Here is a 24,498-nt window from a genome sequence, read left to right as displayed (position 1 = left end):
ATTTGCACCATAATTTGTAAGTGGGAGAAAATAGTTCTATTGTAACACCTCACAATTCTCATGTAGTAACATGTTCTTTGGAATTCAGAGCTGCTGCTACTAAAGCTACTGTGAACTCCCTGCTGCTTAAACTATGGACAATATTTGGTAAAATAATTTACTTCAGGTTGTTTCCTTCAGAATTTGACTTGCATTTTTAACTCACCTTACCTTATGGGCAATTAATTATGTCTTCTAATTTCTGTCTAAACTTCAAGTGATTGCATTCACTTCATGAAATGTTGGCCCAATAAAGAATATCACCTACCAGGGGTGGTTTTTTTTTTTTTAATTTGCAATTTCTCAGTCTAAAACCAAACAAAAAATAATGCAAAAGCCTATGTGTCTATACAGACACATACAAAAGCAACCTATCCTGCTCTAACCTGCTTTTAATGATCAAAGGTAAGGTAAAGGTTCCTTTGCTCGAAAGCCAGTCAAATCCAACTCTAGGGTTGCGGTGCTCATCTCTGTTTCAAAGCCGAAGAGCCAGAGCTGTCCAAAGACATTTCCGTGGTCATGTGGCCGTAGGGTTGCCAAATCATAATTACTCACCGGCGGGGGAGCGTTTGCTGGGTCTGGGAGCTGGCTGCGGGTGTGTGTGTGTGCGCGCGCCGCCAGAGTGTCACTGGAAGTGACGCAGGACGTAGGGCACATTGGGGCATGGCCCAGAATGATCTGGGCCACACCCCCAACGTGCCGTACATCCTGTGTCACCTCTGGTGACGCAGCTTCGGGGGGCGGAGTTCCCCCCGGGACCCAATTCCACCGTGGCGGAAATCGGGCCTCCAAAGCAGGGGGAAATCCGCCCCCCGGGGGGATTTGGCAGCTCTATGTGGCTGGCATGACTAAACACCAAGGCGCACGGAACACTGTTACCTTCCCACTGAAGTGGTACCTATTTATCTACTTGCAATTTCTTGCTTTCGAACTGCTAGGTTGGCAGGAGTTAATGATCAAATATGTTTATTAAACACCATATTAAAACTGATAAGAAAAACTGAGCTACTTATTATCAATCCAGCATATTTTAGAGACAATGGCCGGATCATGCTTCATCAGAGAAGGCTTCTACGCTGGTGCATGACTCCCTGACATGGAAGAAGGGACTCATACAGCCCAGTCCATTATGTGCCATGATTTCTGACCAATGGGCATATTTCCAGTTTTGCACTCTCTTGTTAATTTTTGCAGTAATCACATTTTTGATTAGATTTACATGATTACCTTGCCTCTCACCACACACAGTAAACACAACTTTATTATTTGCAGGGAACTATATCCTGTTGACCTTTTCATACTCTCTTGGAGTATGCAACCCCACCTAACACACATCATACTTGGTCCCGCTTAGCCAATACTCCAGTAATGAACTAAAACAGTATTGTACATGTTTTTCTTTTAATTTATCCCGTGCATAAAACCACTGACTCAGAATTGTATAGACATTTTCTTTAAACCTTATAGAAATTGAATATTGGATGTCATGAACATATATCAATTACCTTCTAAATGCATGTTTGGTTTTTATTATATGGGAATGAGATCACTTTGTTGAGCAGTTTATTTTATAGACACAATGGCTGGATCCACTAGAGATTTGTCCAGACAGAAGGGATTTCCCACCTCCTATTTCAAAGCAGTTCCTGGAGGAATGGGGAACAACATGGGGTATATGGTTTTGTTTTGATTGGGGGTGTGTATTTTTACATTTGTGTGTGTGTGTGTGTGTGCATGTGCCCATGCCTGAAAGTCATGGCAACCTCTGGTGACTCCTACTGGGGCATGGAGGATATTCAGAGAGGTGGCTTGATAGCCTGCCTTTGCCTCCCAACCCTGGTGTTCTTTGGAGGTCTCCCATCCAAATACTTGCCAGGGTCAGCCCTGCTTAGCTTCTGATAGCTGACAAGATTGGGCTTGCCTGGGCTATCCAGGTCAGGGCAACATGGGATATTTGGAAGTCTGCAGTGGGATGGGAGAACTGGCAAAATCTGCAGAAATTTTATTGGGAACATTTGGCTATACAATCTCAGAAGAATATACAGTTGACCAGAGAGAAGTACTGCTGGACATGTGATTGCACTGGAGGCTTCATTTGTATTTTTGTATTTATTTTCTTTGCCCAGTGGTTAAACTTTGGAACAATTGGTTTCTGGTCTTTATTCCATATTTTGTATATGTATGATTGGAAGTATTTTTGCATATCAGCCAACATGTTCTGTCTGTATTAGACCTCTGAGGAAGGCCTGTAAAGGCCGAAATGCGTTAGGTCTATCTTATTAGCCCTTGTATGTTTTTATATTTGTATATGAGGTATGAATGGGCCCTTGTTTGTTATTTTAATTTATGTTGAATAAATACATGTATATTTTTGTATGTTTTATAATTAGATTTTTAGAGTTGGCCCTCTTCTATTCTTGACTAACCTTTTTAGGTTCTGAATTCTAGGTTTAGGTTCAGTTTTTTTCCCTTTTTTCTTCTTTGTTCTTAAGCCTTTATGTGCCCATTTTTCACAGATTAAAATTACACATGGAAAGGGACAGAGATACTTGATAAGAATTGGTATTACCTTGCCAGTTCCGATACATGATGGGCATACAGTTGTGCCGCGTCCTTTGCAGTCTGGACAATTCTAAAATCAGAAAAAAAGAGGTCAGCATAACTGAACCATTTGCAAAGCTTCCACAGTGCATATTTTACAAGAAACACAGTCAGACACAGCCATGATGCAAAAGAAAACCATCACAGAAGTTAGCACATGTGAAGGAATACATGGGGTGGGTACTGAGGGCTAAGATATTTTTACCTTGTTCAGTGGGAGCCTGCCCAGTCCATCTATACCCTTCCCCAGTGAACCCTGCTTTTGTCCTTATTTGTTGCTGCCTCGTCTGCTCTTTGCCACAACATCCTCCCCAGCACGAGGGAGTGTGAGCTGCTCAGGCTTTGTTCAGCCTCTCCTCACAGGGCAGATTCTATTGGGGTCAGTGCACCGAACACATGACATTTCATCATCTCCACTGAGGAGCTCACTTTCTTTCTGCAGGCACTTCAGGCATACCCAGCATCCACTAGGCTCTGCTGGCAGTATGTTGCATCCACTGGCCATGTTCTGGCTCTACCAAGCACACAGTAGGTGGCTGTCAGGAAGAACGAACTGGTCCTCCCTTGTGGTGGTAGATGTGCAGGTCAAGTTGTTTGAATGGTATGCAGTACAGCTTAAGTGAACACCCTGGGACATCATTTGGATGGTGCCTTCATTTGGCCTGGGGCCTTGGTGCCTCCACGGACCTGGTACAGGAAGCCCTTGAACCATTATCCTTGACCCATAGACCTAGAGTTGCCAACCTCCAGATTGTGCCTGGAGACCAGTGTTCCCTCTAAGCTGAGTTAATGTGAGCTAGCTCACAGTTTTTTAGCCTCTGGCTCACACATTTTTGTCTTAGCTCAGGAAGGATGGCTCCAGAACAAACTAATTTATGCAACAACCAAACCTCCTGCTCACAACTTTAATGCCAATAGCTCACAAAGTAGAATTTTTGCTCACAGGGCTCCATAGCTTAGAGGGAACTTTGCTGGAGACTTCCCAGGATTACAACTGATCTCCAGGTGATAGGGATCAGTTCACCTGGAGAAAATGGCTGCTTTGGAAGGAGGACTCTATGGCATTATACCCCATTGAAGTTCCTCCCTGTTTTCATCCATTACCTGGATGGCCAAGGCTAGCCTGATCTCATCACATCTTGGAAGCTAAGCAGGGTTGACCCTGCTTAGTATTTAGATGGGAGACAACCAAAGAATTCCAGGCTCACTATACAGAGCCAAGCAATGGCAAACCATCTCAGAATATCTCTTGCCTTGAAAACCTCACGGAGTTGCCATAAATCAAATGCAACTGGATGGCACTTTCCACCACCACCACCGTAATACGTAATCCATCTTTATGTTTTAGGACAGGATATTAGAATGAATTAGCAGTTTCCTTTCACTAGATGAAGGATTATTCTCTAGAGTAAAAAGTCCCTTTGAGTTGTTACATTTCCAGCAGTCCTGTCACATGTACTGGCAAAGCATACTGCATGGAAGTGAACATATGTTCCAGCTCCCAAAAGCACAAATGAATACCATGAAAAAGCAAGGTTTTTGATCTTAGGATGCATTAACAGAAGCATTGAGTCCAGATCAAGGGAGGTGGTAGTTCCGCTCTATTCTGCTATGGTCAGGCCTCACCTGGAGTACTGTGTTCAGTTTTGGGCACCACATTTTAGGAAGGATGTTGACAAGTTTGAGCGTGTCCAGAAGAGGGCAACCAGGATGGTGAGAGGGTTGGAATCCAACTCTTATGAGGAAAGGCTGAAAGAGTTGGGTATGTTTAGCCTGGGAAAGAGAAGGCTTAGAGGGGACACAATTGCAGTCTTCAAGTATTTGAAGGGCTGTCATGTAGAAGATGGAGCAGATCTATTCTCTCTTGCTCCGGATTGCAAGACTAGATCTAATGGGTGGAAATTACAAGGGAGCCGTTACCGGCTAAATATCAGGAGAAACTTCCTAACTGTAAGAGTGGTTGAGCAGTGGAACCGTCTGCCTCAGGAGGTGGTGGATGCTCCTTCGATGGATGTTTTCAAGCGGAGGCTGGATGACCATCTTTCGGGTATGTTGTAGATACGTAGGGCTATCTTTCAGCTATGCTCCTGCAGAGTGCAGGGGGTTGGAGTAGATGACCTTCAAGATCCCTTCCAGCTCTAACATTCTATGATTCTATGATCACATGTACCAAAGCCAGAATATATGCATGTTGCCTGATTCAGGCAAAACGGCAACCTCATCTCTGCATTAGGAGTGCTGGAATGTAATGAACGGAAAGGGTTATAGACTCAAAATGCCTGTCCGTCATTCCCTATTCAGCCACTGATGTGATACACAGCTTTGATTTCTAAGACCTTGTAAGGTACAAAGGTGGAGCACACTATTTTAAACAAAATAAATACATAAACACCTCAGGGGAAATCACTTAAACCTGTGTCTGCATAGGAGTATCAATGCTAAAATGCTGTATACAGAAGGCAGTGTTTTGTGATTCTTACCTCCACTGAATACGTATGTGGTATTGGGATATGCATTTTACAGTCTGTGAACAATGGAGGAGGATCCACCACTACATCCCAAGGGGCAGGAGGGGGCGCAACATCACGGGAGTCTATGAATCTACCTGGAACAAATTTTTTTAAAAAAGATTACTCAAAAGGAAAATTATGCACATTAGGACAAAGAGTAACCATATTCCCAAATCTCCTGGCTTCTACCTTGCTACCACATCCATATGTCTAGCATTCTTCAGTGAGAATCATAGCTGTTCTTGAATCACAGGTGTCTAGTAAATTGCTTTAAATGTAGTTATACTACAGCCAGTGTTCCCTCTGAGCTGAGTTAGTGTGAGCTAGCTCACGGTTTTTTTAGCCTCTGGCTCACACATATTTGTCTTAGCTCGGGAAGGATGGCTCCAGAGCAAACCAATTTATGCAGCAGCCAAATCGCTCACTCACAACTTTCATGCCGGTCACTCACAAAGTAGAATTTTTGCTCACAAGACTCCACAGCTTAGAGGGAGCATTGACTACAGCTGCAAGTCAGTCCTATTTCCCCCCTTCTTATGACTACTGCTAGTACAACAGGCTATTTACAAAAGCATTTAATGCTTCTGCCACAGTTTCAGGGAGAAAGTGTAAACTGCCTGGCTAACTTCAGATACAGAATCACTGAAAACAATTTCTCCCATCCATTCATTGAGTTGCTAAGCTTTCAGTATTGGATATCCTTTACAGATCAGTGGTCACAAAAGTATATTTAAGTAGGAGCTTTACTCTTTAGCTGCTATCATTGAAAGAAGAAAGTATCCCTATATTTCCCATTGAGTAGCAAAACTACAAAAAGATTGAGAATTATCATGGGAAGGCATCAGTGGCCCATGACTTCCTTCGAAGGCAGATAATACATCATTAATTAATTTTCTGTTACAGCGAACCATTTGCTCTCAACCCCCCAGGCTCTGCTCTTTCCTGAAAGGAAGGATGTCCAAAATCTCATGCTTTGAGCACAGAATAAACTAATTTCATTGTACAGGAGCTAAAAGGAAATGAGCTGTACATGAGGAAATGGGACTCCTGCCCACAGCAGTTCAGAAGCTCATATCTGCCACTGGAAACAGAAAGAAAAGACAGTGTTGCTCAATGCTCTCTGAACTGGAAGATGTGTAAGAAACCCATTAGCTCAAAGGAGAGACCGCGGAGCTGCAAAGTGGAATCTCTTCTGCGAAAATCACTCTTGATCGGACTTCCTTCTTTCTCCTGTGTAACTCACCATCATAAAGCTCACTGGCCCGGTGTGTCTGTCGACATTCAGTGAAGGTCTCCAAGCGATACTGAGAACGCACAAGAGCAACTATGTACGTAAACTATAATGGAAGTGGCACTGAAGTGATTTTAATGCAAACAAAACACCCACAAAACATAATTGGCTGCCTCAGGGGGGACAAAGCAGTGTTTCTCTCAATGAGATCGTAACTGGAGCCAAAGTTCAACTGAATACAGGTTTCTAAATTCAGTCTTGGAACACATGAAGCTAAGAAGAAGAACAAAGATTTCTAAGCCTTTGTAAATTGCTTTCGTTTGTTAATAAATCTGTCTAAGGCCACATGGTGGCATCCTCATGGTCACCACAAGGGTGCTGCTGCCATTCTAAAGTCATATTACAATGCTGCGGATTACTCTTGTTCTCTCCTGCACTTTTTCAGGTGCTGAAAGAAAAATAATAAGAAGAGATTGGATTTATACCCCGCCCTTCACTACCAGAAGGAGTCTCAGAGCGGCTTAAAAACTCCTTTCCCTTCCCCACAACAGACACCCTGTGAGGTAGGTGGGGCTGAGAGAGCTCTGACAGAAACTGCTCTTTTTTCAAGAACAGCTGTGCCAGAACTATGGCTTGCCCAAGGTCATCCAGCCAGGTGCAAGTGGAGGAGTGGGGAATCAAACCCGGTTCTCCCAGATTAGGTTAAGACGCTAAACTGCAGGCTGTGGGAGGTCAGTAGTTCAGCAGTTCGAGACCCGAGTTTCCGCATGACAGAGTGAGCTCCCGTCTCTGGTCCCAGCTCCTGCCAACCTAGCAGTTCGAAAGCAAGACATTGCAAGTAGATAAATAGGTACCACTTTGGTGGGAAGGTAACAGCGTTCCGTGCGCCTTGGTGTTTAGTCATGCCAGCCACATGACCACGGAAACATCTTCGGATAGTGCTGGCTCTTCGGCTTTGAAATGGAGATGAGCACCGCAACCCTAGAGTCGGACTCGACTGGCTTTCGAGCAAGGGAACCTTTACCTTTACCTTTACTTAACCACTACACCAAACTGAAACAGCTGTGAGGGGGTGCAGGTGGCTATTTCAGCACTTGAAAAGGTGTGGGAGGGAGGAGAACAAGAGTACTTCAGCTCACCTTACTGTGAGCCTGATCAGGACTGGGCCCTGACTACATTTTAAAATGACTTTAAAATGGAGGCAGCAGTATCCTCGTGGAAGCCATAAGGATGCTGTCATGTCCAGTGTTCCCTCTAAGATGAGTTCGTCTGAGCTAGCTCACAGTATTTTAGCCTCTGGCTCAGACATTTTTGACTTAGGTCAGGAAGGATGGCTCCAGAGGAAACTAATTTCTGCAGTAGCCAAATCACTTGCTCACAGCTTTAATGTCAGTAGCTCACAAAGTTGAATTTTTGCTCACAAAACTCCACAGCTTAGATGGAACATTGGTCATGTCTAGTTTAGACCTAACATAAGATAAATAGGGAACTGTGGACATTTAACAAATTAATTAACCAATTAATAAATTAATCTGTATCTCTTGGTATCTCAGCTGGGAACTGGTTCTCAAGATGGATTACACATAAATGAAAATTCACAATAAAAATCACTTTTGATGATCACTGTCTGGAATAGCAGCAAATATATCAATGAACATAAAAGGACCAATTTCTTAAAATAAACAAATGAGGATATCAAATCAACAAAATGCCAGCTCTTCATCCCAACCCAAAATTTAAATGGTCCAACACCAGGTAAGCACTTAAAAGGGAGGGTGGTCCAAAATGGGTACCACTATCCACGGAGCTCAGTTTATTTGTCACTCCCTGCCTCACTTCTGAAAGAGAAGAGAGATGGAGTGGGGTGTCCAAAGAGATCCTCAGCTGACAGGTAGGTTTGTAATTTGTATTTTGACTGAATCTCTAGAGCAAGACTTGAATACAGTCAAGATGAACTGCAGTGCAAAACTTGATGGAGCTTTTTAAAAAAAAAAGAAAAGAAAAGGTTAATTCATTTTATGCAGCTATAGTACATACTCTATACGTGTTGAGAGGGATAATATTCTGGATTTTCATATGCTTTGCAGGGGTGGACCTATAGAAATGCTTGCTGGATACATATTGCAGAAGAGCTTCTTTAACATCCTGCTCAGAAACGTAGAGGGTACTGGGGAATGAAACAAAGAGATAGGTAGTTTCTAGATAACCTCTTACTCTTCATTTTTTTACATCAGTGCAAGACAGCATATAATGTAACAAACATTACATATTTCCTTACAAGAAACTCTCATGCAGTGTGGCACATATAAAGATCTGGTTCACTTTCTTAAGTTTAACTGACTCCAGGTTTCAGAAGGCAGGGATACACTACCAGTACCCAAATTCCTCCCCTAAACACACCAGGGATCACCCTGCTCTTTGAGCTATCTCCCTTTCCAACTGGGTAAAGAATCACTTCTCTAACTAGAAGATTTATCCCTTTTTTTGGCCTGAATGGGGGTCTTCAGCAATCCTCCCACTCCTCCTTGCCAACCTTCCCAGTTCCACAGCTGGACCTGAGACCTAGGTTTCCCGTCTCATTACCAATGCTGATTTTTGCATGCTTACTACACCTCTGCATATCACACCTAATCCAATCATGCCTGCTATTGTTATTTGCCTGCTAATGTCATTTGTCATCTGAAATCAGTCCATTTCCCCATAAGTAGGACAGATGGACTCACATTCTAGCTGTATCTGAATAAGTGAGCAATGATTCATGAAAGCTCATACTCTGCTACAAATTTTGTTAGTCTTTTGTTAGTCTTTAAGGTACTACTGGACTCTATTTGCCGATGTTCCAGCTGAGATACTTCTCACGAGAAGGAAGTTTCAAGACATAACAAAGAAACTGAGAGAACATGGGAGTAAATATAGATGGCTCGCATTGGGCCATCTAGTGGTCAATCTTAATGGCAAGATATCTACAGCACACGACGAGTATTCTGGAAAGAAACTACTGGAAGTGATGATTAAACAATCAGATGGAGGTGTTTGAAAGGAGAGAGTTTATTTATGCTATCAGTATAACAGATTTTTTGAGAGCAATTAAATGAGAATGATGGGAATTTAGAATTATATGCTAAGCAGCAACTATCTATTAATAGTAAACAAAGTGGTAACTAACATAAAAGTATATCTGTTATAATTAGAGGGCATGGTAAGGAGGTGGAGGGTGTGCTTCCCTCAAGACCTCTGGTAGTAGGTAGGAGGGCTACCTTCGTGCTGAAGGGGTTTCCTCTTCAGCCCTCAGTATCAGAGGCAACCCCATCCAGCTTTCTTTTTTAGGTATAGAAGAATATAGAATTATAGCGATTGAACGTATAAAACAAAAATTAGAAGATTGAATGGGTAACAAATTATGAAGAATTAAAGGAAGATGTATTAATGATTAGAACATGATTTAGAGGAATTTGCATGGTGGTTTTATACGTGGGTAGGTTATGGGAATAAGAAAAAGAAGAGGATACAAACTGGATTTGGATTAAGTTTAATTTGTTGGTCATACAGAGGGAATGTAACCTCTTTTTTGTTAGATTATGAAATAGAGTACAAATATATATATTGTATGAAATAGTTCTATGAAATGTATACTCAATAAAAATATGATTTTTTTAAAAAAAAAGTTACTACTGGACTCTTGCTCAGTCCTCAGTGTTAAACTCTCCTCAGGGCTAAACTAAACTGTTCCAGTTCTCAGTCAGAGCTAAACTGAGTCCTCCTCAGCAGTTACTTCCCAAATCTTTCTGCTCAATGACACTAACTAATCAAATCCCTTTGAGCAGCCTCTCACTCAAGGCTGTCTGTCTCTGTGAGGCATTAACCCTTCACAGTCCTTCACATGTTTACACAGCACTTAGGAGGTTTTAGAGCACAGTACATCATACCTTACAACATCAATCCTCCATTTTATCCTCACAACAATAACCTGTGAGGCAGGGTAGGCTGACAGCAATTGAGTAGCCCACGGCTACCCAGTAGGTTCAATAGCAGAGTTGTATCCACCCAGTTGTATCCACCCAGTTGTATCATGCTGTATGCTTTCTCTTACAAGCAAGGTGGATTCCCTATGGGAAATTTGTAATGTTTGGAGCAATTCTAAAAAGTGGGAAGAATTAACGTCTACTACAGGGTTTTTCCAGGAGTTTTTAAAAACAGGTAATGAATTCCCAGCTTTTATATTTAAAAAAATGTCTAGTCCCTTTTGTTGTGGAAATATAACAGGAAAGGCATTGCAGCAAAGCAGGGTTTGGGGAAACATCTGAAAGTACATGGCATAGGGGAAAAAACACTATTCAGTGTCATCCAAGCCGGACCAAGCAACCCATATGCAAGTTTCCAAGATTCCACTCTGTGGTTTTAAATATTGGTAAAAGTTCATCCTATCAGCACAAATAAAAATGGCAGCAGTTAAGAGAAGTCTTACTTCAGGTCTCTCTGGTGTGGACCAAATTCTTCATGTTCCTTATGGGGCAACTGTTCAGCTTGACCAGATTTGCCTCCTGAAATAGTATGGATGAAACATAACACGATAGCTACATTTATAACTTTTTGTTTTACTGCTTATTTAGAGACAGATGAGCTGAAGGCATTGTTTAGTGATCAGTAATGAACAATCTGAAGGTCCGATCTGTTACAGGAATATCTGGTTTCCTCTTTTCCCTCTTTTCTTGAGCATCCAGCTTGTAGAAGAGATGCATATGACTCAAAAGTTTGCATCCTGAACCGCACTAAAGGTAGTTGTGACATTTTCTTCACTGAAATTTGGTCTGTTTTTCTGCCTCTTAATTCCCACAAGCAATGCCACCAGGATCACACTGGACTCACATTAAATCCCCATTTGGCCATTGACTTCAAAGGACTTAGAAGGGTGTAACTTTGTTTAGGATAGCACTGTCAGAGATTGAGAGTATACCTACCAGTATCATTCATTCTTTTGTTTTCATCTGTAGAGCTATTGCCAATTAGCTCAAAAGGGGGTGCAGAGGCTCCTTCATAGGCAGAACATGGGCCAGATGCACCTATAACACAGAAAGTCTAAGTGTTGAAGAAGGAAACAATTCACAAACTCCAAGAACTGCTCTTCCCCTGTTCATGTGACAGATACAGCAGGACAATCCGCCACCTAGTTCTCAATAAATATGTCTTATACAAGCACGTGATTCTTATAACTTTAACCTTGCTAGCACTATGAATCATACAGAGATAAAACATGGCCCAGAGGACAAAGTATTAGATGTTGGGTGGGGAGATAAGTGGTTGGATACCATGGCTACAAGGAAATCACTTCCTTTCATCTACATGCTTAAGATTAAAAAAAAGGAAGAAACATTGTTACTTAAAATCACAAGGTGGTGGCAGCTGAAAGAGATTAGGGAACTACTTTCCAATTTCAAAGTTCAGAAGTGTTATTGTAATAATAAATGTTAAAAGGTCAGATTACATAGAATCTGTCCAATTACAGGTGTTTTGTAATTCACCACTCAACATGGGTACTGTAAGGGAAGATCTTGTCTCACTAACCTGTTAATGTTCTTTGAGGGGGTGAACAAACATGTGGACAAGGGGGATCCAATAGATATTGTTTACCTTGACTTCCAGAAAGCTTTTGATAAAGTTCCTCATCAAAGGCTCCTAAGTAAGCTCAAAAATCATGGGATAAAAGGACAAGTCCTTTTATGGATCAAAAACTGGCTAGTTCATAGAAAACAGAGAGTGAGTGTAGGTGGGCAATTTTCTCAGTGGAGGGTGGTAAGCAGTGGGGTACCGCAGGGATCAGTACTTGGTCCACTGCTTTTTAACTTGTTCATTAATGATTTGGAGATGGGAGTAAGCAGTGAAGTGGCTAAATTTGCGGATGATACAAAGTTGTTCAGGGTGGTGAAAACCAGTGAGGATTGTGAGGCACTCCAAGGGGATCTGTCAAGGATGGGCGAGTGGGCGTCAACATGGCAAATGGGGTTCAATGTGGCCAAGTGCAAGGTGATGCACATTGGAGCCAAAAATCCTAACTATAAATACACGTTGATGGGGTCTGAACTGGCAGAGACTGATCAAGAGAGAGATCTTGGAGTTGTAGTGGATAACTCACTGAAAATGTCGAGACAGTGTGTGACTGCAATAAAGAAGGCCAATGCTATGCTGGGGATTATTAGGAAGGGTATTGAAAACAGATCAGCCAATATAATAATGCCCCTATATAAATCAATGGTGAGACCTCATTTGGAATACTGTGTGCAGTTCTGGGCACCACACCTTAAAAAGGATATTATAGCTTTGGGAAAAGTGCAGAAAAGGGCAACTCGAATGATAAAGGGGTTGGAACACTTTCCCTATGAGGAACGGTTAAGGCGCTTAGGGCTCTTTAGCTTGGAGAAACGACGACTGAGGGGTGACATGATTGAGGTTTATAAGATTATGCATGGGAAAGAGCAGGTAGAGAAAGAGGTACTTTTCTCCCTTTCTCACAATACAAGAACTCGTGGGCACTCCATGAAATTGCTGAGCGGTCGGGTTATAACGGATTAAAGGAAGTACTTCTTCACCCAAAGAGTGATTAACACTTGGAATTCACTGCCACAGGAAGTGGCGGCGGCTACAAGCATGGACGGCTTCAAAAGGGAATTAGATAAGCATATGGAGCAGAGGTCCATCAGTGGCTATTAGCCACAAGGTATAGATAGGGACTCTGAGGCAAGTGATGCTCTGTCATCTTGGTGCTTGGGGGGGGTCAACAGTGGAATGGCTTCTAATGTCCTGGCCCCACTGGTGGACCTCCTGATGGCACTGGTATTTCTGGCCACTGTGTGGCACAGAGTGTTGGACTGGATGGGCCTTTGGCCTGATCCAACATTGGCATCTCTTATGTTCTTATGTTCATAAATGAGAAAGTCAGACAAAGTGTCCTGGACTGATTCTGTCCAAGAAAGTTACTATGAACTATTTTAAAAAAATTCTTTCCTGAGTGATGCCTCTGGAAGGATCAAGATATGGAACAGGCTAAAAAAACCAATTTAACTCATTCACCTGGATTTCAAGGTTTAATTCAAACCAGGGCTCACCATGGAATCTTTCTAAAAATGAAAAAGCTGAGCCCTGGTCTATGGTGATAGTGATGGAAAGTGCCTTCACATCGCAGCTGATTTATGGAGTCTCCATGGGGTTTTCAAGGCAAGAAAATGAGGTTGTTTGCCATTGCCTGCCTCTGCATAGCAACCCTAGACTTCTTTGGTGGTTTCCCATCGAAATACTAACCAGAGCCTACCCTGCTTTGCTTCCAAGATCTGACAAGATAAGGCTAGCCTGGGCTATACAGGCTGGTGTATACCAAGTTAAAATAAACAAAGACATGCATTTGCTGACTACCTTTTACTCACTGCTGAGCAAAAAAAGTAGGGCATGTGGATTTCAGACTTCCTGGCTAGGCCTTCTCTGCTGGCTTAATTGGCAGTTTCTTCCTCTTCATCAGAGTTCAACAACATGACACAAAGCTCTCCCATGCCAAACAAAAAGTCAGCACTGTCAGCTGAAGACACATGTTTAAAATAAGCAGGATTCCACTCTACACTATAATGAAGTGGGGAATCATGGCATAGCAATAGAGCACACATGCAAAAAGTCCCAGATTCAGTCCCTAGAATCTCCAGCTAAATAGAATATATAGTAGATGATGTGAAAGCCCTCTGCCTGAGACCCTGGAGACCCTGCCATTCAAAGTAGACTATATTTACCTGTGCTGGACCAAAGGTCTTAGTTAGAGTACAGTATAAATACAAGGTCATGTGCTGAACTGGAATCAGAATCCCCTGTTTCTTAAGAACATTCATTTGTGAAGCTCAGAGAGAATGGTGTGTGTGTGGAAAGGAAGCCTTAGAATTAAAAGGGCTGTGTTTTCTAAATGCATGCAGTGGAACATTATTCTGTCTTAATTACAGCACATCACATTCTGTCATATGCCAATTAGCCAGCAGATAAAGCCATTTAAAAAAAACAAAAAAACTTTACCCTGGTTGTTGCTGATGACCAACAAGAATGTCAGCAGCTATTTTTGAATTTTTATTCCAAATGGAGGATTTATTTTTCATCTGTTCTGCATCTCTCAGACCATTTGACAACCAGGCTTTCGAACTTTCCTGGCACACTAGCTGCCACTACTGAACTTAGCTCTAAACATGAACAAAGTAAAGAAGCGGTTTATTCTTATGCTCTCGTTTTACATACCTGGCATGCTCATTGGGTCACAACTGTCTCTGAATACTTTCCGTTGCATATGGATGAATTCAAAACTATTCTCACTTCCAGAGCAGTCCAGATAACATCAGTAGGTTTGTTGTTACTACAGCCCAACTGATTGTCACTGAGTCAGAGTATGTGTAAATATTTGAGCCTAACTCTGCCTCCCATTAGGTGCTTGGGTACAGGAAGGTATGAGAGGATCTTTCTGAACAGGAACCAAGTATGTGGAATTTCACAATTCATGCTGTAATTGTAGTGGAGGATGTCTTTGAGCAAGAGGAAGGCATTCGGTGCTTTAGGCAGAACTTTGTGGTGTTCACATGCTGTGGGTATGACAGACCCCTGTATCTCCCCAACTGTCTGGCAGATTTTTCCCACCAAATCTTCAGTTCCCCTCAGTGACTGAGTTGCCCTACAGTAGCATGTATATTCTCTACTGATATAAACTTGAAACTGTCCCAACCTTTGTCTATATACTGGTTTAGGCTTTAGACCCAGTATAGGAACTTGAGGGAAAGACAGGAGCTGTCCTTTTTTATAAACCCTTGTGAGATGGCACTTGAAGCAAATTGATTTTCAAAAAACAGAATAAAGATTTTATTAAATGGGCAGGGAATATATGTATAACAGGAATAGTCAAGGTTTTGAGATTGCTGCAGTAAAAAAAACCTTTCTAATATATACTGAATTCTTAGAACATTTAAGAGAGTGTATTTGTAGTTTTGTTTCAGGGTTTTCTAGTTCTTTCTTTGAGAGGTACCTTGTTTAGTATATTTCAGCACTAACACTTCTTAATAATGTTTCTTCTGGAGAACACTATTTCCTTACAGTTTATAGATTTCTTCCTTTAGAGTAGATTTATTCCTTCAGATATTACAGGTTTTCCCTAACGCCTGAGGTGTCTTAGCTTCTCCCCTTTATCACAGACCAGGGTTCTCTTCCCAAGCCCTTTCACTGGCAGGAAGTTATTCTCCTTGTCCCTAAGAAGTAATAACTCCTTTTTGACTTGTATGGGAGTTCTCTCTAACTACCCAGACCTTCTGCCAAATCCTTCTCCAGTATTCTTGGTCTGCATAAGGCTGTTCTGTAGCTTTCCTGACTGAGAATCTAAGTTCTCCCTCAGAGCAGTTTTAATATATTTAAGACAATGGCATTTCTCTTCTCTCTGTAGAAGTACTTTTCTGACTATTGCCTGTCAGAAAACACTGATTCCCAAATGTCTCTTCCCTCAAGAGCCAAACCCTCAAGCTACTGATCCAAAAATTGCAAAATACCTCTTTTCCCTCCAGATCAGCTGTTTTATTTCCTCTCTCAGCTGATGCTGGCCAATCAGAGAGCTAGTAGAGCAGCCAATCACATAAGCTCTTCTCTTCAGAGAAGATTAACTCATGAAATCCCTGACTGTCTGACACCAGCAGCATTTTAAAAAGCCTACTTTTCTGTGCAATCCATCATAGTGGGTTTTATTGCTGAAGCACAAATCTGAAACTGGGAGGCCAAGAGTTTTTTTCCCAGCAAGTCAGTAAAAGCAGACATTTTGAGTCCCACAGATTTCAGTTTGAAGGAATCAGGATTATTTTGGAATGTAAAAGTCAAAATGTCCTTACATTCAGTTGGAGTTTTACAAGTATCCATCATAGCATTACAATAAACGAGTAAATCCAATACACTCATCACAGTAGCAGAATAGTGAACAAAATGAATGCATTTTTTCCTTAGAAAAAAGAACATATGGCACATATTTTGAAAAAGGCATTTTCTTTTCTAATAAGATTTTCAGTCAGAAATAAGCCCTGAAGTTACTGTGATTGGCTAGGGTTTCTTTTTCTAATTGTTAGTATTTGATAGCTGGGACAAACTTAGGTAACTGAAATCAAACAAGTACAAAGAGTCATTGTCAGTTATTCCTTAAAAGGAAAACAATATAATCTAAAGCAGGGTTACAGCCTCCTAAGGTCATTGAGTTGGATCCAGCTAATTCTCCCATTCATTCTCACCCAATTCCCACTTCATGGAAGCACGTGTTCCAGCTGATTTGAATCCATGCAGGTCCCATGATATCCAGAACAGCTTTCTTGGTTTGATTCAAGTCCAGTAGCACCTCAGAGAGTCAAATCTCCCTTTTTTGGTCGAAGGGAGCTTTAGTTCTTGAAAGGCTTATATCCCTAAAATCTTGTTTGTCTCTAAGGTGCTACTGGACTCGAATCTACCTGTTCTACTGCAGACCAACACAGCCTCTGAAACTAGTTTTCTTGGTGGACAGTGGTGACCCCCGTCTTCCCTTATTCAACAGCAGAAAATCTGGCTGAATCCAAACTGATTACTTCAAAGGACTAAGAAGGGTGCAAGCGTGCTTAGGATTGCACTACAGGATTTCCCACCCTCTTGTTGAAGTTAATGTGTACTCGCAAAATGATAATTATTTTGTCTCCTCTCTCTCCCCTATCTCCCACCTTCCTTCTGTCCTCATCTGTACTGGGGAGCAGCAAACCAACTGGCTGAGCAACCAGGAGACTGTGAATTCTCTAGCCATCTGGCTATCCTGGCTTGAAGAAAACTTTCAGATTTTATCATAATCTAGTGCTGGCTGACTCAGTCATACCTGCTGCAATCCTCGCAGAGAGGAGGTGGTCACTTCCATCGCTTGCACAGCTTTTGTCTCTGTCAGGAAGAATGCAAACAAAGAGTGTCATGGACCATCTTCTGAAAGAAGATTTGGGTATTCATGATTCACTGTGCCAGTGGAACACCTTTTAAGGGGCAGGGACAGTCTCTGAGGTAAAAAGGTTGGTCATTTAAATGTTATGGGGATCTTCCTGTCCTGAAGCTGTCTGAGTTGTACTTCTTGAATGTGCAGATAAGGAGTGTTGGCTTTTTCCGAAGTTTAAAAAAAATGTGTTTCACAGTGTACAGCTGCATATTTCTGGAATCCTGTGTTGACAAACTGGGTGGAAATGTACATGTGGTGGAGAAGGAGGGGAATGGTATTTTACCTGTTTGCCTTGTCCTTGACCTCCATCGACTGCAAACTGTACAGGGCCTATGTTGTACGACCAAGACACATGTTCTGAATGCATGATCTGTACCATGCAGTCCTGAGGGTACAAATAATGATGTAATGGCCCTTTTGCACTGGGGTAAATGTATGCATGCTTTCTACCTCAATGGATCAGTATGCATTACAATGAGGTTTAGTTACAGACAAGGATCAAAAACAAACTTAGAACTGAAATGTGAAATATTTTGTCAAGAATGTCCTAACTGGAAAGGTAGCATCCTGAACCATGTTCATGGGGGACTGTAATCCTCAAATGTGGCACAGACCACACCTCTTAATTCAGATACATGATAAAGGGACAAACTGCAATACCTGCACAACTCTCTATAAGTAGCTTGAATGAAAACCATGGGAGTCATTGTGGCATTCTAATAAGTTGGAGATTTGAGGGGTGGAGCCTGGGAGGGCAGGGTTTGGGGAGGGGAGGGATTTCAGTGGGGTATTACGCCTTACAGTCCACCATCCAATCCAGCCATTTTCTCCTGGGGAACTGATCTCTGTAACCTGAGGACCAGTTGTAATCAATGTTCCCTCTAAGCTATGGAGTCTTGTGAGCAGAAATTCTACTTGGGGAGCTACTGGTGTTAAAGTTGTGAGTGAGTGATTTGGCTACTGCATAAATTAGTTTGCTCTGGAGCCATCCTCCCTGAGCTAAGACAAAAATGTGTGAGCTGGAGGCTAAAAAACTGTGAGCTAGCTCACACTAACTCAGCTTAGAGGGAACAATGGTTGTAATTCCAGGAGATCACTAGCCACCACCTGGAGACTGGCAACCAGTGTTCCCTCTAAGCTGAGTTAGTGTGAGCTAGCTCACGGTTTTTTAGCCTCTGGCTCACACATTTTTGTCTTTGCTCAGGAAGGAGGGCTCCAGAGCAAACTAATTGATGCAGCAGCCACATCGCTCGCTCACAACTTTAATGCCAGGAGCTCACAAAGCAGAATTTTTGCTCACAAGACTCCACGACTTAGAGGGAAGATTGCTGGCAACCCTAAAAATGTATCATCCTAGACATGATGAGCAGTCAGCTCAGGCCTCTAGGATATGCCTTCATCTTTTTGTGGATGTTTTATAATCTGAGCTCTGTTGAGTAACTAACAGAGAAAGAATACAAATGTTCTTTATTTATTTACTTCATTTATACCATGCCTTTCACCCCATTGGGGACGCTTGAGATGTTCCCTTTTGCTTGCAAATTGGGAACTGGATACTCACTAAGGTTCCTGCTGTCAGGTTCACATAGGAGATACAGCTGCATTCAAAACAATATCCATTTATTAGCAAGAAGATGCAGGGATGGACACAACTGGTCTCAGACAGGCTAGCTCAAGCAGTCTATAATTTTTTAAACCAAGGAACAGAACTAACAAGCAGAGGCTTCACCCCATGAGAACTAAACCTACACCCACAAGTATTGGTGGGGGAGACTGTTCCATTATAATGTATGCAATAATAATGGCTTAAATCATTCTCTTAAAGATCCTGGTCTGACATTCTAGTCTAGACTTCGCCACACTGGCTCTCTGGTAAAAACGGACAAATGTAGGGACAAGGATCTCTTGGTTATATGCTTTTACTGTATATTTATAATATACATTATAGTAAAAGTTTATGATCTGCTGACTTGGCTGACCTGAGTTTGACCCCAATCAGGAAGAGTTGTCTTGCCTGTTAGAAGATCATCCACAGAAAGCATTGCTTAGGAAGTATATTTCTTATTTGTTGTTTAACTGTATTTAGAGAAGCTCACCATGGAAAATGGAGACTTGGTTGTAAAATGTCATGCCTTTCCTGAGCCTCACTCCCTTGTGATTGTATACAAGGTAGAAATGTCACCACAAAGGATTATATCTAAAGGAACCAGGAATGATCTACAAATTGCATAAGCCTTCATAGAGCCTTCTAAAAAAAAGATTCTTATTCCCATTTTGTTTTTTTTGTTTTTTTAAATTTTTATTACATTTTCACTACATACTACAAAGGGCATGGAACGTGGAAAAGTTAACTATAAAATACAGATAAACAGGGATCTAATATGATAAAGAATTACTTTTTCCAAAATTTCCCTTAGCTTTAACATTCTACATGATGAAGAGTGAGATTAGCTGATTCAGATATATTCCAGTACAAACAATATTAGCCAATAAAGTGTATTCTGGTATTTTAAGCTAAATATTATTAAACTTTCAGGGTTCATTCATTTTTAGTTTTTTTTTCCCTTTAGGCTTATCTTTATCATAGTTCCATCTGACTTTAAGAAGTTTGGGGGCAGCTTCAGATTCAGAATCTTCTCCTGAGGAGCTGCCCGCTGTAGAGCTGTTTCCTGACCCAGTTCTGCTGTACTCTTCTTCTGCATTGTTGTCCTCCACTTTTCCATCTTTCTCTGTTTTTTGATGCTGTTCCAAAAAATGCTTTAGCTTTTATAACAGAATCTATTTTTTCTCTTTGAAGTTGAAGATAAGACCCTCTGGCAAAATCCACCTGTAGGGAGTGGAATTTTTCTGTAGATATGTTGTCAGTTTTTTGTATTGTTGTCTCGTCTTTCTTATCTCAAATGGAATGTCTTTTAAAATTCTAATTTCTTCACCTTTGATTTTTAGAGTAATCCTGTTAGTCGCTTTGAGTATAGCATCTCTAATAGACATTTTGGAGAATTTCACAAATATTTCACCAGGTACCTTATTTTTCTTGATGTGGTCTGGATAAGTCCAGTAGACTACATCCATTTCGTTTTGTATAAGTTCCGCTTTAAGGTCTACTACTGGTGCCAAGGCGTCACTTAAAATCTCCTTGAGGTTTTCCCCATTTTGTTCCAGAATACCTTGAAATCTCAGGATAAATGATGATTTTTCCATTTGTAGTTTTAACAGCTGTTGTTTATGAAAGGCTTTCTCTTTTTCCACTGCCTCCAGTCTCTGTTTCGATGCTTTTGTCTTAGCATTGACTTTTCGCACTGACTTTGCTGTATTCTCTGTTTTTATATTGACTTCTTTTAGCTATTTTTTGAGAGTCTCAAAGTTATTATTAAGATGAGTCATCTGGTCCAGTAGAGGGTGAAGTGCAGTGGTTAACATGCTTGGAAAGTCTATGGTTGCTTCCTGTTTGGAAGCTGATGCTGTTGAGCTGAAAGTCCCTGAAGGAGAAGACTTTCGGTGCCATTTTTTCAGTCCGATGCAGGATTGTTTACATTAAGAGAAAGTCCAAAAAAGTCTCTGTAGGTTTATTCAATCATGCTTTTTAACCAGTCAGCACTCTATTTGTGCTAAACAATGCTTTTTAATCAGCTTCCCCCCCCCCTCCACCTCTTACAGTTGCTGCTTTTTTCTCCCAGGATAAGACCAGCTCAATTCCCTCCACTTTTGAATTTAAGGGGTTGGGGGAAGCTGTCCGCTTAGATTTTTGTCTGGATTAAAAGCATACAGACTCACTCTTCATCGGCTGCTTGCTTCAGTAAGGTAGGGAGACCTTTAAAGTGCTTGATCTCCTGTTCGCCTGTCCCGGTGTGCGTTTCTGCTGCCGTTGCTGGTCTCGCAGCGGTGGGGACCAGAATCATCCAGTACCCCTCCCAGCCACTACGGTCACAGGTCGCATTCATTGGAGCTCGATGAAATGCACCCGTCAGCGACTCGCCAAAACCAGAAACTCCTTATTCCCATTTTGTAAATAGGGAGTGGGCCCATTTTGTAAATAGGGAGTGGGACTGAGAAAATGGGTTTGCCCAAGAGCCACTGAGAGGCAATATGAATGTCACTGAAAGTTTAACTCTACCAGTCCTTGTGTTCTGCAGTGTGTTACACAATGTGTGATGCTATGTAAGGACTTCCTATGTAAGGACTTCCCTTCAGTTTTACAGATAACCATGGTGGGGAGGCAGAAAGAGACCTAAATCAGTCACAGTTTGCTGGCTGTGAGCATGTGCTACAGAAAGTGCATGCTTGTCACCAAATGCCTGGTGTGGATTTCCCCCTAAACCTAACCCTAACTCTCAACAGCACAACATTTATTCTATTGTAAAAATTAACTGATAAGCAGAGGGCTAACATATTTATTTATTTATTAGGCTTATATCCCGCCTTTCCACATGGGCTCAGGGTGGCTAACAAGAGGCAATTGCCATACATAACACTAAAACCAAATAAAACAATCAGATTACATTATACATTTAAAACTGGTGCTCACAACAATATATCATCCAAGACGGGGACTCCAGTGCAATGTTTCAGAGGTACCACTGTCTCTTCTTGATCGGTCTACGCTGTCCGTTCTCCCTTCCCAAGGCCAGTTCGCATCGCCAGAGATGGCAACGTGATGGTGGTACAGTGACGGTGGCGGCTTCTACTCGAAAGCCTGGTGGAAGAGCTCCATCTTGCAGGCCCTGTAGAACTGCATAAGGTCCCGCAGGGCCCTGATCTCCTCCGGGAGCTTGTTCCACCAGATAGGAGCCACCACCGAAAAAGCTCTGGCCCTAGTCGCAGCATATTTAACATCTCTCGGGGCTGGAACGACCAGAAAATGTTTTGCCCCCGACCGTAGTGCCCTTGGGGGAACATATGGGGAAAAGCGGTCCCTTAGGTAAGCTGGACCCTGGTCATATAGCACTTTATAGGTAAGAACCAGCACTTTGAAGCGGACCCGGTACGCTATTGGCAGCCAATAGCTTTGATAAAGTCCCAGTCGAGAGATTATCTATTTCAGGATTATTTACTTACTATGTAAACAGTTTGCCCAGCTGTGGAGCAAATCAAAGGTGCAACGATATTTTCACTTTTCAAAACTATGTAATTAAAAAGAATGTTGGAGGATACCTTTAATAAATAGGCCCACCTGTTCATAATACTGGCATGGGTGGATTTTAGGATACCTTAAAATCTATTAAACCCACAAGTTTCTGCCTTGTTAACTAGTGTTTCATAAATGACATTAACTTGGTCCACATTACCTCAGTCTAGGTTGAATGGTTCAGCTGCATAAGACTTAGGGTCTTACCTTCCTATCTGTCTTATCTTCCACAATAGTCCCCCCACCTTTTTTTCTTTTTGAAAAGCAGCCTTGAAGGCTGTGATTAAAAGATGGGAAGTGGTGGTGGGAAAAGATGTGTAACCATTTTTCCTCCTGAGTTTTGTGAGCTTAAAATTGCCCCGGTTGCTTTTGTCTTATGGTATTAAAGATACTTTGATTACAACAACACATAACATGGAGAACATTAGGACACATGGCAAAGCGGTTCTGTGATTGCTTAATTTTACTCTGCTACGACTGATTACAATATTTATGGGGTGTGTCCCAGGCTTTGGATGATCCTTGACCACATGCCAATTCATTGTACTCCCCAACAAGTCACAATGGTCTAACCCTGAGGGAAACAAGCAAGCAGGTAGCTGAGCAGTGGCCTAGCTGTTCATAGCTGGCAATGCATCCCCACTGTTCGCTTCTTCATGAAAAAGCAAGTTACAGTGGCACCTAGGAGTAGCCATTACCACCACACACTCAGCTGTCTATGAAGATTGTGAGCAGCAGTGGTGGCTCCTTCCTGCCACCCTGGCTTCAGTGGTGGCAAGAGACAGCCAATTCCTCCCTCTGATCTATGGCAGAGAACTTTGCAGTTGAAAAGACTAGCATGCCAGACAAAAAGCTAAACTAGAGCCTTTGACACTGGATTAAACCAGACCAAACTGGAAATTTCCACCAATCCCCCTCATGTCTTTCTTCAGCGTTTCTTGGAACAGCATTTCTTGGAGACTAGTGGGCTGTGGGGTGGGGAAGGAAACTTCCATTCACCATTGGGAAATTTCACCTGGATCCAACCCATCTTTCCTTCATGCTAGGCATTTAATTATAGAAAACAATTTGATGATTAGCATTAATCTGCAATAGTACAGTCTAGGAGAAGAGTTAGAATTATTGGTAAGAATTACACCTGATATTTTGAGTTTTCCTTTAAAAATAAGGCTGAAAAGAATGTAATAGTTACAGGTGTACTCCCTATTTGAAAATATAGCCCTTAACTGTCTGCCCTGAATGACAGTAGCTTTCCAGAGTCTCAGACAAGGATCATGTTTCATTTACTGACATAACTCTGCAGAGGAATACACTTGGGCAGTCCTATGCCTAGAACCTGAGATCCTCAAACAGGAGATTTCCAGGAAATTACCTAGAACTTTCTGAATCCTAGGCATGTGCTCTACCACTGAGCCATAGGCATTTGCCATGCCTGGAGTGGGATTGGAAGCCACATCTCCCTTAGAAGACCAGAACACCCAAGGAATAGCAAAGCTGTACATTGAATCTAGGGCCTGAACCCACTCTGACACACCAAGGTGCAAGAAAATTCCTTAGGATACACTTTTTCCCTTTCAGACTGAGGCGTACATTTGTCCTGCCTACTTAAGTGGTAGGAAATTATTTAGGGAAATGAGTAGCAAAGTACTATGCAAGGAAACGGAGCAGCAAACAAATGCACTGCTATATTGGGAACAAAAGAACTTCCCACCCTTCTATACTCAGCATATGGAGAAAACATAACATCTTCCACTGAAACACTGAGAAGTCAAATATCCCCCGTTTAGATTTTATCGGTGTCACTAACATACAAAAAATACTACTGCTGTATTATTCACAAAATATATTAAGCACCGAACATTTTTAAGATCCTATCACTGATGCCTTTATTTGGTTAAAATGAAAACATTGCTTTTAAATAACACTCACCCAATAAACAATTCTTTCTCCACTGCTGTTTTGACTTGAGGGGGGTGGGAGAGAGAAAGGATCCTGTTTCCCAGAAGGC

General features: G+C 41.8%; 1 protein-coding gene and 1 long non-coding RNA gene across 2 annotated transcripts in view; both read right to left on the bottom strand.

Moving 5' to 3' along the window:
- Positions 1–11,399, bottom strand: part of LOC107111688 (protein SSUH2 homolog) — a 22,870-nt gene extending 11,471 nt beyond the window's left edge. Inside the window, exons 1-6 of the mRNA XM_015412695.1 lie at positions 11,340–11,399; positions 10,847–10,922; positions 8,419–8,548; positions 6,394–6,454; positions 5,121–5,245; positions 2,609–2,671 (exon numbers count right to left, since the gene is read on the bottom strand). Coding sequence (XP_015268181.1) covers positions 2,609–2,671; positions 5,121–5,245; positions 6,394–6,454; positions 8,419–8,548; positions 10,847–10,922; positions 11,340–11,352 — 468 coding nt within the window. The 5' untranslated portion in view covers positions 11,353–11,399. The remainder of the gene's footprint in view (positions 1–2,608; positions 2,672–5,120; positions 5,246–6,393; positions 6,455–8,418; positions 8,549–10,846; positions 10,923–11,339) is intronic.
- On the bottom strand, positions 11,394–24,498 carry LOC107111689. Its single transcript, XR_001482570.1, has 3 exons — positions 24,420–24,498; positions 17,258–17,316; positions 11,394–11,441 (listed from the first exon to the last, which is right to left on the bottom strand). It is a non-coding gene; the product is annotated as an uncharacterized LOC107111689 (long non-coding RNA).

Source organism: Gekko japonicus, unplaced genomic scaffold (assembly GCF_001447785.1).
Source record: "Gekko japonicus isolate JY-2015 unplaced genomic scaffold, Gekko_japonicus_V1.1 scaffold588, whole genome shotgun sequence".
In the NCBI taxonomy this organism is placed as follows: domain Eukaryota; kingdom Metazoa; phylum Chordata; class Lepidosauria; order Squamata; family Gekkonidae; genus Gekko; species Gekko japonicus.
Note: the sequence above shows the minus strand (reverse complement) of the source record. Positions and strands in the feature narration are given on the sequence as shown.